The 14873-nt window shown below is 36.8% G+C and overlaps 2 protein-coding genes across 3 annotated transcripts in view; one reads left to right on the top strand and one right to left on the bottom strand.

Annotated features, from left to right (window-relative positions):
- Window positions 1–5147: 5147 nt before the first annotated feature.
- LOC126426428 (THAP domain-containing protein 3-like) lies at window positions 5148–7596 on the bottom strand. Its single transcript, XM_050088346.1, has 4 exons — window positions 7540–7596; window positions 6059–6081; window positions 5721–5985; window positions 5148–5352 (listed from the first exon to the last, which is right to left on the bottom strand). The coding sequence occupies exons 1-4, from the start codon at window positions 7594–7596 to the stop codon at window positions 5236–5238; spliced, it is 462 nt and encodes a 153-aa protein (XP_049944303.1). The 3' UTR covers window positions 5148–5235.
- A 472-nt stretch (window positions 7597–8068) lies between these two features.
- LOC126426723 (zinc finger protein 99-like) overlaps window positions 8069–14873 on the top strand; it is a 156772-nt gene continuing 149967 nt past the window's right edge. For both annotated transcript variants that reach the window (XM_050088643.1, XM_050088645.1), the window contains exon 1: window positions 8069–8142. In XM_050088643.1, coding sequence (XP_049944600.1) covers window positions 8071–8142 — 72 coding nt within the window. In that variant the 5' untranslated portion in view covers window positions 8069–8070. The remainder of the gene's footprint in view (window positions 8143–14873) is intronic.

The following is a 14873-nucleotide window of genomic DNA, read 5'->3' as shown; positions in this document are numbered from 1 at the left end:
GTTCTAGATACCTACACATCAACATAATGAAGCGTTTCTAATCTAGCGAGAAAAAACAGTGACAGTTCTGCTATGAAATTCCTAAATTCGAGTGTGTTTTGAAAGTTTGACAAGCTGACCTATAAATTGTTTACTATTTTAAGAGTGCTTTACTTATTTGCCCGTTTTAAAACACTATTTAAGATTCAATGGAGGTCAACAAATTACCTTACTTGCCGAAGCTTTTAACTACTGGTATAATTCGGAAAATCAAGTGTGGACAACAGTGAAGACGTCTCTTGAAAAAAAGTTGACATCGTGTGCTTAGGGGTATCTTTACTGACAACAGAAATTACAACTGAACTATTAAAGTATTACTTACGTATAAACAGAAAAAATCGTTATTTTTTCTTTATCTGAAGTGATGCATTACCGATCTGCATATATGCTGACACTGCAATTGCAACATGCACTTACGAATTTGGCACTCTCTTTGGTCAGTAATTTAAATGCCATGATTTTATTAACGCCTGTACATGACACGGTGTATTTAAACTGAGTGATATGGTAGAAGCACCAGTTTTTAACAGTGCTACAGTCTTTGATACGAGACAAGAAATACATTTAAATGAGATAAACACAAAGCCCAACGTTAAGGCTCCTCTTAAATGCTTGACTTGTATCATTTGGAAGTTAAGTCTAGTAATAATATTATATTGGACTGATCCATGATGATGTAGGAAGTGAAGGAACTAGTTGAAAATAACCTCGATCACAGCTGTTAATTTTAAGGTTGGGGTGTCTTAAAACTGTAATTTTCCAGTCTGACACCCAAACAATTTTAAAATTGAATTCAAAACATGTCAGTGAGCAAAATTAATTACACTGTGAATTACAACCATAGAATTCTATTTCTGTGAATCTTGGCTCCAGTCTTTGACATGGTGTCAATCACTGGAATGACTGGTTGTCAGTATACGGCCCAAGCAAAAAACAAACCTGAAAGTGAAAGCTGCAGAAGCTGGCCAGACAGGCACCCCAATGGCTGCTACAATCTGTGTGAGACAAGGGTGACATTATATTGCAAATTTAGTGTAAGAAGTTGCATATTGTCTGAATTTGTCATATACTGACAGGACAATCTAGTCCAGTCGATTTTCTTATCTGCAAAAGTACACTAGCCAATACCAGTGGCACAAAGGTAGTGCCACATTACAAACCATCTGGTAATAACAGAAGTATTGGTGGACAATGTACAGTAAATAATATGTAATAACCTGAGAAATTCAAAATTGGTTTGAAGAAATCGGACAGTATTTGGAAAGAGAGTAACATTTTGAAAATAACAAATGACGCAAGTAGAGTTTTCAGTTATGAAGGCTCGCTTAAATTTTTTTTCCCCCCCTCTCTCTTTTCAATTATCAAGGGAAAAAATGTGATAACATAAAAGTGCAAGAAAGTTGTGTACAATGTTGGAAATGATGAAAAAGAAAATTTCACTATGCTTCCTCCTCCATGTGAAGAGTATTCCTGTAATAATAGGTAATAGCATACCAAGAACATAAGAGTGTCACAGTGGAGATTTGTTTTCTGGTACAGACATCTGATACAACTATTCCACAACAAAACGTACTTTCAATAGGTGTGGTACCAGTGCACTCCCATGGGATAACAGAATATTATGTCCTCCAGGAATCACATTGGGTACACCACATACAGCATAAACTGTACAGCAACTACAATGCTTTGTGAGCAAGTAATAACAGTCAGTATCTTTAATTTTAACATAACTCTTGACTCCCATAATTATCTGCTTATACGTGTGCTTGTACTACAGGTTATTGGTAAAGCAAATACTAATTGAATACGTCTTCACACTTTTAATACTTGGCAGAAATTCTGAAAAAAGTAAATTGTTTTATTACTGTATCACCTCTATGGCGAATTAAGAGGTACTGACTGGTTTCTTTGAACATTTAATAGAAGCCTTCTTTTTTACCTGCTATTGATAAAGAGCCATTCCAAGTTCTGTACAGAACAATCTCTCGCATTTTTCATGAGGTTTGTTATTCTGTACACTAATATTTCTTCTTCTAAATGGTAAATAATGCATTCAGGCAGTGCTGGTATTAAAGGTAATTCATGAAATAAATTATATTTAAACCAGAAAATTAAAGGTTCCACATGGCACATGAAAAGTACCTTGATACACGCATGTATGTACAGATTCCAGAATGTCTGTGAATTTTGAGTTACAAACTTTTTTAAATAGAAATATGAAGATCACAATACTTTGGGTCTGCAATAACTCAAACGTAAAATACTTTAGTTTCCTATGGGAAACTTTGTTCTTTACGTGACTTGTGCAACTGCTTTCACTCTTAATGGAAAACTAAATGGTTTATGTTAAAGTTAACTAGCAAAAAGTGTAACGATTGTTACATAATTTCTGTGAAGTAAGATTCCTTAATGTTATTTCCTTCCTTTGTCATCATAACTCGATAATTTCAGTTCTGTATGGGACATATGAACTAACAAAATGATGCTTTTATTACTATGACCAAACAAAATCTTTTTAACATGTAGTACACAGTTCAAATCAGCAAAAAGTGTAACCGTATAATTAAGGTAAATGTTAATGAAAATTAGGCATGTAACATTACTGAAATTTCCTAGATTTCCACGTGTACCTGTAATCACTGTATTCTGCACTTTGTAGTGCTAGAAAGATAATTCTATATGATTATTTGCATTCTCTTCTCCCCCCTCAACACAGGAAAATATAATAGAAAGACATCCTAGCAAAATAAAGACAAAATTCAGAAAATTAGGTTTTGCCTGACTCAGGTCCCCTTATTCTAGAATGGTTATAAAGTAATAAGAATGCTTATGATCAACTGGAACATTGTGTTCATTATAGGAAGTATTAAAACAACTGTTTTCTTAAAGTGAAACATTCAAGTTAACATAGTTATTGAGGGACATATTTTCTCACACTGAAAGCCATCTGTCAAATAAGTCTCAGAACATTTTTTTTTTCATTAATTTTACACAAATCACCCGTTTTTAATGCAAGTGCATATTTTGTAACACCAAACATCTTAAAATAAGCTTATATAATGAACAATTATAATTTTGTTACGATATCTACACAGGATGTAAAGACTTAATTTTACTTCAATGTGATTCATCTTTTGAAGTTCATCATCACACAACAACAAATCTATGGACAAAATAGTTTTAAAAAATCTGTCAAAATGTCACACCCATCTGCATGGAATGTCCCATTACATAATTTTTCCAATTTGAGCACTATACATGATTAAACAATATGAGTTTATTTAACTTCTGCCTTATACTTGATTTGTTGTTTAAAATTTTCTCAGCAGGCTTTTTTTCCACATGTTTTTAAGCGTATGCAGGAGTATAGGGATGCAATCTTACAAGCAAGCTGAGTCTGATGTAAGTCCTCAATCCTAATTTCATAACGGTAATCATGACCAAGAGCTCCTCTACTTCATTTTCTGCAGCACTTTCATCACTTTCTACTACATGCTTTCTTGCATGAAAATCATAAACAGGTGGCAAACAACACACATTAAAATTTGAGCAATTCCCATTAATTGCAGTGACACTGTTACCCAAGAGCAACTTTCTCATGGCACATTTGAACTGGTATGCATTTGGATTGTTGTTCCAACCACATCTGGACCGAATGCAGGGGAAAAAAAGCTCTATGTGGTCTTGTGACAGTTTATATGATAGCAAATACTTCAAAGGAGATTCAACACGAAGCATACTTGTCAGAGCTATGTGCCTTATTGATTGCATATTGAAAATTATCCCAAAAGCAAAAGTATTTCTTGCATGGAGCAGCAATGGAACACCAATGATTTTTAAGCTTTTGATATAATTTTCAGTGTGTCTGAAAATACTAACGTGTTGAATGGGTGTTGTGTGATGTCCTTAGGTTAGTTAGGTTTAAGTAGTTCTAAGTTCTAGGGGACTGATGATCATAGATGCTAAGTTCCATAGTGCTCAGAGCCATTTGAACCATTTTTTTTTAAATTTAATTTTTTTTTTAAATACCAAGCCAATAAGATTTGTTGTCAAGTCTCAGGGGGCTCTTATACCCTTTACCTAATGGATTTCTGGAGTTCACAATATCAAAAATCCTATCAGTATTATACAAAAATTCTACTGTTGCTTCACTTCCTTTAATATTTGGATCAACAACCCTCCTCAAAAACCCTATACTATCTGCCACACTAGAACTCAAAGTCTGTGGAGCTAATGAAACATTCATTTTTCTATTTACATAACTTATATGTTGTCCTGATAGTTTGTTGGCAAATGTCATACCTTCTTGTTGTTGTACCTTGTTCAATTGCTCAATGAAATGCCATCTAATAATGCCAGTTGGAGACTCAATAGCAGATACTTCTGCTAGAGCATTTCTGGCAAACTTCATCATATGACATGTCCAACATACAATAAACATTGTAGCTCTTAAAATCACCCTTGGAAAAATTTAAAGTACAGCCAAGTGTACATAAAGTGCTTATATTTACCTTCCAAACCCTAATGCCAGAACTATGCAGCCTCTCTAAAGCAGATTTCATCAGTGTGGCCTGATTATTTGCCTGTACACCGTTGATAAAGAAATATGCAATCGGGCATATAAATTTGCCTTTAATCGAGACAAGCATGAAAACCAGAGCCTCAGATGCCTCTATTACCTCTTTTGACTGAGGCACTTCCCCACCAAACTCTAAAAAACCTGTGTATTGCTTAGTTCCTTGGTCCCAAACTACTTGCTTCCTAAGTGCCACACTGTCTACAATTAGACATGAATCGCTGAACTGGTCCCTTACGATTGGGTTCGAATCAACGTACTTAAAAACATCTTTTAAGAAGCCAGTTTCACAGTCGACACTTGCCACCCATTTGGAAATCAATGATTTATGGGTCAGAGGCATTAATTTTTGCAGGTATTCATATGCTGCTGGTGAATAAAAGTACACAGTCATTGCAAACATTTTCACATTTGTTGTGTATCTATTACCCTTTGACGAGAGAGAGTTGTCCACTAAATTGCACACTAATTCCACTTGTGTTCCTTTCTGATGGTTGAAGAAGTTATGTAACTTCTCAGGAAGACGCCCCTTCTCCTTCAATGAACTTATGATGTCATCCATGGAAAACACTTTCTTCTCTCTTCTTCGAAGTTTTTCACGGACACACTTCACATTTCAGTTAACGTTTTAATTCGTGCACAATGTCTGAGAAAAAATTGCAAGTTTTGGTCGCCTTGTCTTCCATTTCTACTTTCGACTGTATACCACAATCAATTACTTGAGAACCAACTGCACTCTGAAATAAAGAAATAATTTCCTTATTTATGATTGAAATAACTCAAGGCTTGATGAAAAAATATTATAAGAAAACTTTAGGGGTGTGAAAACATCCTTATACTAACGAATTCGACACAATTCGCAGCTTCTGCATTGGATAAATGGGACATGCTTTCCACGGAAGAATTCTCATTGACAAAATTCTCCACGCAATCAGTAGCTTCTGCAGAGGGCAAATCAAGCACGGATTCCAGGACAGAACGCTAAAAACAAAACTATGGAACTGTATTACAACATTGCTTAGACCTATGTAGCCCATTTGTGTCCGCACGAAATAAATTCACAAAAGTCAAAACCACACACATAGCAAGGAAATTAATTAGCTACCTCAAATGGAGAAGCATCGTTGTCACTCAAAATCCTAACATGTCGTCGTGGCTGTTTATTTGGTGGCATCAAATGTGTCGGAAAGTCAAAAATTGATGGCACTGCTTCGTGTCTGAGACGTTTCTTCCACGTTCCAGGGCTCACTACGTAATCATCTTGCCGGAAAAGGTTTCCGCAAAGAAAACTGCAAGACGTAGGTTTAAAATCTTTCCGCTTCACGGAAGTAATCCACTTCTTTAGCAGCTCTGGGTGCTTTAGAGGAAACCTGTTCAAAAACATCGAATTAGCAAACGCACTAAGTCTGTATTGTTGTCGTATTGTATCGGTAGTCCTATTACCTGTGAAATGGTAAGTCACTTTCCTTACTCCATCGCTTCGTACGCTTGAAAGCGGAACAAGAAATCACCATTTCGATAATCCTTATTTCCTTATACACCGTACAGACCGAAAGAAACTTCTTGCCAAATTCGAATATGGCGGGCAATACAGACGACAGTAATCAGCTGGTAGAGCCATCTATCGGTAGGTCCGGTAGTTGAGCATCCCTCATTTCGCTAGCTTTAGACGCCTGTGTTGTTTATGTCACACCCCACGGCATAGTGCTTTGTCTTCTTGCAAGAACTTTGGTTTAGTTGGTTTCAGTGTTTTGTCAGCTGCAACCTTGTTGTTATGCGGGAAGTTGTGTCTGACATTGCCCAGCTAATTTATAAGCGTTTATAAACTGCAAACAAGACTAAGAGAAGGATATTGTTTCGGTAGTAAATTAACATGGTACTTCATTTCTATGACAATAAGTTGAGTTTGATGAGAATAATAGTTCGTGAATATCTTGTGATGACGCTATGGTAGCTATGTTTGTGGCTGCTGTCTTATTATTTTTAGTGGGTACATAAGGATGAGATTTTATTCCGTATTTAATTGTGATCACGTCACCTATAGAGTGCTTGGTGACGGTGTGTGAATGTTATAATTTTCTCAGATTATGTTCATACCAACCAAATACCTGAGTTATTAGTGCTTACTGTTTTTGGCCTGGCCTGTAAAATCGCTACGTGTATCTTCGTAAAAGAAACGGCTGAGATTGTGATGTGTTGCCTGGAGCAGTTCGTCTGTAAAGTGATCGTATACTTACTTAGTGACTGACGATAAAAGGCGGACAGTGAAGTTCAAACATTCGCTATGTTAGTACGGTTATGTTGACTTACTTGGCTGTAATAATGGCTGTGATGATAATTTGCTGTGATGTGATGTAGATATATAGCGGCTCCAGATTTTAGGGCCAACGTAAGGAATTTTTTCAAGTGCCCACATTTACATCATTTCATGGTTTGAGTATGTTCGCATGAAAGGAAATGCTGTAATTCTGTTGCATTGTCTTAGGTTTCATTGTGCTTTGATTACTCGTGTCGTTAGTATTCGTCTAATCATGTATAAATACCAGATTGTTGTAGTATGTGGGTTTTAATGGAGTTCTGTATAAGAATGCTGTAACAGTATTTAGGAACTGTCGAAAGACGAGGCACAAATTTACTGTAATTTCTCTAACAAAAAGCATTACACGTCATCAGAAATCAATAGACCATTCATCACAGTTACAGTTAGTAGGAAGTCGTTTCAGTAAATCAGTTGTGTAAGAGAAAACTCACCAATGTTTAATCTTGATGGTAATCAAGAATGAGAACTTATACTTCGCTGTGTGCAGTCTACAGTACGGATATATGGTTTTCTTTAATAGCAGGTAAAAATTCCAAAATCATGCTTACTGTAAATTGAGTATACATCTGTGAATGAATAGAGGAAGAAAGTTTCAAGGAAATACCTGTGTTGAAAATGCATAGTCACTGATAAACAATCCATATGTCCGGATTTTCATCATGTCCCTTTCACACTGAAATTAACACAGTGAACCAAGTGTAGAATGAAATATTTGGTGTTATTCAATAATTTCGCTGCACTATTGACTGCTTTGATTGTCTGTAATACTGATGTTAGTGCATGCACTAAAAAATACACATGTTCCATAATTTTCGCATTAGGACAGTATCCATAAACTAGTGTTACGAAGGAGCAGTTGCAACTGTAACTACTCTTTTTGCAGTGCATGTTAGCTTATGATTGTTCTCACTCTTCATGACGTGTGAAATGTAAATGAGTTTATATCACTGAACACACTTTTCCTCAGGCACTTTGAATCTGTTTCCTGTGTACTCACCCATCTACTGCACCCAATAGATGAGTGAAAATACTGCCTTTGAGCTATGCCTAATGCTAACAACTAAAACTGAGTACAACTGTTCTTATGTGATTGCCTTTATTTTTTTTTTTTTTTTCAGACTGTAGAACTGAAGCCATGGACCAAGAGCCAACTAAGTGGATAAAAAAAGAGGAAATGGATGAAGTACAAACTGAGTTATGCTTCACGGTATGTGACTTACTTGTATTTCTTAGCAATGTTTCATTAATTTCTGTGTGCAGTATGGTGCATTTTGCACAGTGCATTGCAATAAGCCTTGTATTAAATCTCGCATAGAACTGAGCACGAGTTTTAGTTTAATATTCAGTAAACATTGAAAATTTTTAATGCACAACCCAATTGTACTGATAAAGTGGTTGCCATAAAGTGGGTATATTCTGCTCTGATACGTTTCTTTTAAATGACAACCTTAATGTGCGGCTTAAGAGTAACTATGACTATAGTGAATGTTAGCAGTGCCATTAAATTTATAAATGGTGTGGGTGAAGTTAATGCATTATTGCAGTGTAGGATTGGGGTTGTTTGGGTGAGGAGAAGGGAAGGAAGTTGGCCATGCCCTTTCAAAGGAACAATCCCGGCATTTGCATGGAGCGATTTAGGGAAATCAAGGGAAACCTAAATCAGAATGGCCGGAAGCAGGATTGAACCATCGTCCTTCTGAATGTGAGTCCAGTGTGCTAACCACTGCGCCACCTTGCTCTGTTTCTATTATTGCAATGTATCATGGAATGGAATGAGAATTGTAATTTAGTTATTAATGATGTAAAATAAATTATTTGTAAATAATTTTGAAGTGACATTTGCATGGTCACTAATCTGTGAAGTACATTTTGTAGTACTATTAACATTAGGTGTTGACTTCAAATATGTGAACAAAGTATAAGTAGAACTGTCAGCAGTAAAGTTGCATTTCAGACAAATATCACATGGAAGCATAAACTGTTACACAGCCTGTAGATGCAGAATGAATTTGTATGTTGGCAGCAAAGTTTTGATGAAGCCATGGGGTTACACATTAAATATTGACAGGTTTGTTCATAACCACTTTCTGTGTTTGCTGCATATTGTTAGTGAAACTGACAGAATGTTAGTTATTGGTGTAAATAATCTTACATATATGTGTCACTTAAAATCTGACGCAGTGCAACCATTAGTTGGATACTCAGCTATCAGAAGGCAAACAAATTCACTTGATGCCACTAGTATTTTTATTCTGCTAACCAGAATTGAGGGTTGTGACATAATCATGCGAACTACTTGTGAACTGTGTGTGCTGAACAAATCTGTTTCAACATCCATCTTGGGTGCAATTCCAGAAGTACTGTGATAGCATTAATGCAGAATTTGCATTTGAATATATGCGAGTGCTTCATTATCATTCGTACAAACTTTGTGAACAGCTTGCAATTGAATTGACGATCAGTATCAAAACAGTAATCCTAAACAATCATTGTGAGGAAATGACAGGAAAGTAAATATACTAAATATTAATAAATACAGTAAGAGAGTGGGTAGACCCAACATAGTTCAGGCTTAGGATTTGACCCCTGACGTAAAGATGGTTTGGCATATAGAATGATAAGTATGCACAACACATAGTGTGTGAATGAAATGCAGATTGAACAGTCATTGAACTTGGTTCTGAATCTGAGAACTATTCAAAGGCTACAAGGTTAAAATGTGGTGCTAGACCCCTTGAAATATTGGTTGTGGTGAGACTGCTCCATAGTGCAGCTCAAGGCCTAGCCTAGGTTGAAAGGTGGCACTGTGGGTGTGTGCTGACAAAGCCTAGAAATGTGAAAGCCAAATAAGGGATGTGGTAACAGATTGACCAGTAGCACAGCCGAATGTTTACAAAAAAATCCAAATGATGCCCAGAATGGAACTTTTACCCACAAGAAGTCTTCTCTTACGTTTTGTGCTGTGTTAGTTGATGGACTGAACTTCCCTGTCACCTTAAGAGATGCACGTAGACATTATATCAGTTGAAGGCCACCTTCTTTGCCAAATTAATTAAAACTTAATTTTTATTTTGTGTATATTTTGGGAATGAGGACTTGCTGGAAAGTAATGGCTCAAAATTTTTATTTTAAAATTATTGAAGCATTTTAATTAAAACAAACTTTATTAACATTTTACATCTTTGTCCTTCATGTTTATATATTTGTTTCAAACATAGTCACCGTGGCACTGAAAGCCTTTCTCCCAATGAGACACCAGGTTGTTGGTGTCATCACTGTGGAATGTTTGACTTTAATGGCAGACCCACGACCCACATCATCACCTTTGCTCACACCAATTCATCACTAACAAAGTTAAGTCCTCGAAGGTGGTAATTAGGTTTTGGAAAAAGTTCAAAATTCATTGGGTCCAGCTGGGACACTATGGAGGATGGTCAATAATAATGAATCAAACAAGTTAGGCATACAGGTGCAAAAAAAAAAAAAAAAAAAAAAATTGCATGGTCTGGTATTGCTGTGCTGAAGGAGAGAGTGCTCCACGTGTAGGTGAACTATTTGAATTTGTGTTCTGTTTTCTGGGGGTTTTCTCATGTGCCAACACAGTTAAATAACACTCACCCATGTTACACTCTGTAATTCAGAACTCTCCAGCAGGAGGATTGTGTCAGGGAAGTGGAAACATTGACAGAGTAATAAGCATGATAAGTAATATTTTAACTGATATTAAGAACAGAATAAAAATTTTGGAGGCATTATTTCCCAGTACACCTTCGTAATAAATTGATGCATTTGGCAATTGCCTCCAATGTTGTGTAATGTTTCGTTTGGAATTACCCAGCATCCATTTGAAAGTCATAATACTAAATCCATATACACATCAGCCAAACCATTATTACCAACAATCTGCTATCGATATAAACTCATCCAGGCAATAGCGCCTCACCTTGTCTGCTGATCAGACACACACATGGTGCATGGAGTATCAGTGAGCATGCTGTCTGCGTGTAAAATGGGGATGCACACAATCTATCTGAATTTGGCTGAGAGCAAATTTTGATGGCCTGAAGTCTTGGCATGAGCATTTTGGAAGCTGCAAAGGTTTTTGGGTGTTTGAAGAGTATTGTGGCAGTTGTCTTCCACACATGTCAAAACAAAGGTGGAACCATGTCCAGACATTATGGGGTTAACCAAACATCCCTCATGACAGATGGTAGACATCATAGGCTGGGCAGACTGGTAAAACAAGTCAGGCAGCAAACTGTGGCGTTACTAACATCAGACATTAATGCTGGGCAAAGTACAAGTGTGTCTGAATGCACAATGCTCCAGACACTTCTAATGTTGAGTCTGTGCAGCAGATGACCCACAAATGCATGAGTGTTAATGCCATGCCATCGACAACTACATCTGAAATAGGCATGTAGCTGTTTGTGCTGGATGTTGGCTCAATGGCAAAGCACTGCATGATCTGATGAATCTTGATACCTTCATCAAACTTTTGGGAGGGTGCATTTCCATCACCCACAGGGAAAAACCTCCTTTACTCCTGTACTGGCAGGACTTCCATTATACTCTGGGAAACAGCCATGTGGGTACCCATGGGACAAGTGGAGCTCGCGTGAGGAACTGTCAGAAAAGGAGTATTGTAAACGAGTTGCAAACCACAGCCACCCCTTACGTTTTTGTTGTGATCTTCAGTCCTGAGACTGGTTTGATGCAGCTCTCCTTGCTACTCTATCCTGTGCAAGCTTCAACTCTCAGTAACTACTGCAACCTACATTCTTCTGAATCTGTTTAGTGTATTTGTGCATTGGTTTCCATCTACTATTTTTATCCTCTGCGCTTCCCTTCAGTACTAAATTGATGATTTCTTGATGCCTCAGAATATGTCCTGCCAAGTGTTCCCTTCTTCTAGTCAATTTCTGCCACAAATGTCTCTTCTCTCTTCTGTTCAGTACCTCCTCATGAGTTACATGATCTACCCATCTAATCTTGTCTAAACTGTTTATTGTTCGTGTTTCTCTTCCATATGTGGATACACTCCATACAAATACTTTCAGAAAAGATATACTGACACTTAAATTTACACCTGATGTTAACAAATTTCTCTTCTTCAGAAACAATTTCCTTGTCATTGCTAATCTAAATTTTATATTATCACTACTTCGACCATCATCAGTTGTTTTGTTCCCCAAATAGCAAAACTCGTCTACTACTTTAAGTATCTCATCTCCTAACCTAATTCCGTCAGCATCACCTGATTGAATTCGACTACATTCCATTATCCTTGTTTTGTTTTTGGTGAAGTTCATCTTATACACCCCCCCCCCCTTTTTTCAAGACACTGTCCATTCTGTTCAGCTGCTCTTCCAGGTCCTTTGCTGTCTCTGACAGAATTGCTATGTCATCGGCAAACCTCAGAGCTTTTATTTCTTCTCCCTGGATTTTAATTCCTACTCCAATTTTGCTATTGTTTCCTTTACTGCTTGCTCAATATACAGATTGAAGAGCACCGGGGATAGGCTATAAGCCTGTCACACTCCCCAAATACTGCTTCCCTTTTGTACCCCTTGACACATATAACTGCCATCTGGTTTCTGTTTTTTTTTTTTCATCAGTCTACTGACTGGTTTGATGCGGCCCACCACGAATTCCGTTCCTGTGCTAACCTCTTCATCTCAGAGTAGCACTTGCAACCTACGTCCTCAATTATTTGCTTGACGTATTCCAATTTCTGTCTTCCTCTACAGTTTTTGCCCTCTACAGCTCCCTCTAATACCATGGAAGCCATTCCCTCATGTCTTAGCAGATGTCCTATCATCCTATCCCTTCTCCTTATCAGTGTTTTCCACATATTCTTTCCTCTCCGATTCTGCGTAGAACCTCCTCATTCCTTACCTTATCAGTCCACCTAATTTTCAACATTCGTCTATAGCACCACATCTCAAATGCTTCGATTCTCTTCTGTTCCGGTTTTCCCACAGTCCATGTTTCACTACCATACAATGCTGTACTCCAGACGTACATCCTCAGAAATTTCTTCTTCAAATTAAGGCCGGTATTTGATATTAGTAGACTTCTCTTGGCCAGAAATGCCTTTTTTGCCATAGCGAGTCTGCTTTTGATGTCCTCCTTGCTCTGTCCGTCATTGGTTATTTTACTGCCTAGGTAGCAGAATTCCTTAACTTCATTGACTTCATGACCATCAATCCCGATGTTAAGTTTCTCGCTGTTCTCATTTCTGCTACTTCTCATTACCTTCGTCTTTCTCCGATTTACTCTCAAACCATACTGTGTACTCATTAGACTGTTCATTCCGTTCAGCAGATCATTTAATTCTTCTTCACTTTCACTCAGGATAGCAATGTCATCAGTGAATCGTATCATTGATATCCTTTCACCTTGTATTTTAATTCCACTCCTGAACCTTTCTTTTATTTCCATCATTGCTTCCTTGATGTACAGATTGAAGAGTAGGGGCAAAAGGCTACAGCCTTGTCTTACACCCTTCTTAATACGAGCACTTCATTCTTGATCGTCCACTCTTATTATTCCCTCTTGGTTGTTGTACATATTGTATATGACCCGTCTCTCCCTATAGCTTACCCCTACTTTTTACAGAATCTCGAACAGCGTGCACCATTTTATATTGTCGAACGCTTTTTCCAGGTCGACAAATCCTATGAAAGTGTCTTGATTTTTCTTTAGCGTTGCTTCCATTATTAGTCGTAACATCAGAATTGCCTCTCTCGTCCCTTTACTTTTCCTAAAGCCAAACTGATCGTAACCTAGCGCATTCTCAATTTTCTTTTCCATTCTTCTGTATATTATTCTTGTAAGCAGCTTCGATGCATGAGCTGTTAAGCTGATTGTGCGATAATTCTCGCACTTGTCAGCTCTTGCCATCTTCGGAATATTGTGGATGATGCTTTTCCGAAAGTCAGATGGTATATCGCCAGACTCATATATTCTACACACCAACGTGAATAGTCGTTTTGTTGCCACTTCCCCCAATGATTTTAGAAATTCTGATGGAATGTTATCTATCCCTTCTGCCTTATTTGACCGTAAGTCCTCTAAAGCTCTTTTAAATTCCGATTCTAATACTGGATCCCCTATCCCTTCTAAACCGACTCCTGTTTCTTCTTCTATCACATCAGACAAATCTTCACCCTCATAGAGGCTTTCAATGTATTCCTTCCAGGGTCATTCCATGTCAAGTCACCCAGGCCTTGACACCAACCATGTCAGATTTTGACGAAACTTGGTAAAATTACTTCTTTTATCATCTTGAAAGCAATTGTAAAATTTTTTTGCTCTATCTCTTATAGTTTTTTTTATAGAAATTTTTAAAGTTTTTACATTTGGCGTTGTTTCAGCAGTCGGAAATCTTAACTTAAACATGTCCTCATAACTAAATATATTTGTACATTAAAGAATACTAAGGGTATCAGTATGAAATTTTGGAATAAGTTTGTGTATTATATCGAAATGTTAAAAAAAATTACCATAAAGATATATTAAAATCTTCCAAATGAAAAACAATTTAGAAGTTTTTTTATTTTTTTTAGCTAACGGATGTTTTAGTTTTACAAAAACTGCAATATCTAGAGTCTCAGACCTGATAGAAAGCTCAAATTTGTTTTAAAATACTCTTAATTGTATAGGCTATTAAGTAAAAGAAAAATTATGTTGGCTTTTTAACCTGTTTAATAGTTACCTAATTTTTAAAATAATATTAATTATATTTTAAAAATAAAAAGTACCAAGTGACTTAGACACCGAAAATAAGTTTTTGTCTTCTTGGAGTAACAATGTACGCTTGGATTTTGTTTTGTTACTCCTGTGTTTTGAAGTAAAAAATTATTACAGTGTTAAATAGTGCTTGGATAGTATTTTATTAAGTTTATTCAAACTTTCAGTAAGTACTGTTACTTA

This window comes from Schistocerca serialis, chromosome 11, assembly GCF_023864345.2.
Source record: "Schistocerca serialis cubense isolate TAMUIC-IGC-003099 chromosome 11, iqSchSeri2.2, whole genome shotgun sequence".
Lineage (NCBI taxonomy): Eukaryota > Metazoa > Arthropoda > Insecta > Orthoptera > Acrididae > Schistocerca > Schistocerca serialis.
Note: the sequence above shows the minus strand (reverse complement) of the source record. Positions and strands in the feature narration are given on the sequence as shown.

What these genes read in the sequence shown, in the direction of transcription:
- LOC126426428 (XM_050088346.1), bottom strand. Translation starts at nt 7,596, where the DNA reads ATGATGAAAATCCGGACATATGGATTGTTTATCAGTGACTATGCATTT. An exon ending in ACTATGCATTTTCAACACAG is followed by an intron (nt 6,082 to 7,539) that starts GTATTTCCTTGA and finishes CGATGGAGTAAG; the next exon opens with GAAAGTGACTTACCATTTCA. An exon ending in AGTGACTTACCATTTCACAG is followed by an intron (nt 5,986 to 6,058) that starts GTAATAGGACTA and finishes GTTTTTGAACAG; the next exon opens with GTTTCCTCTAAAGCACCCAG.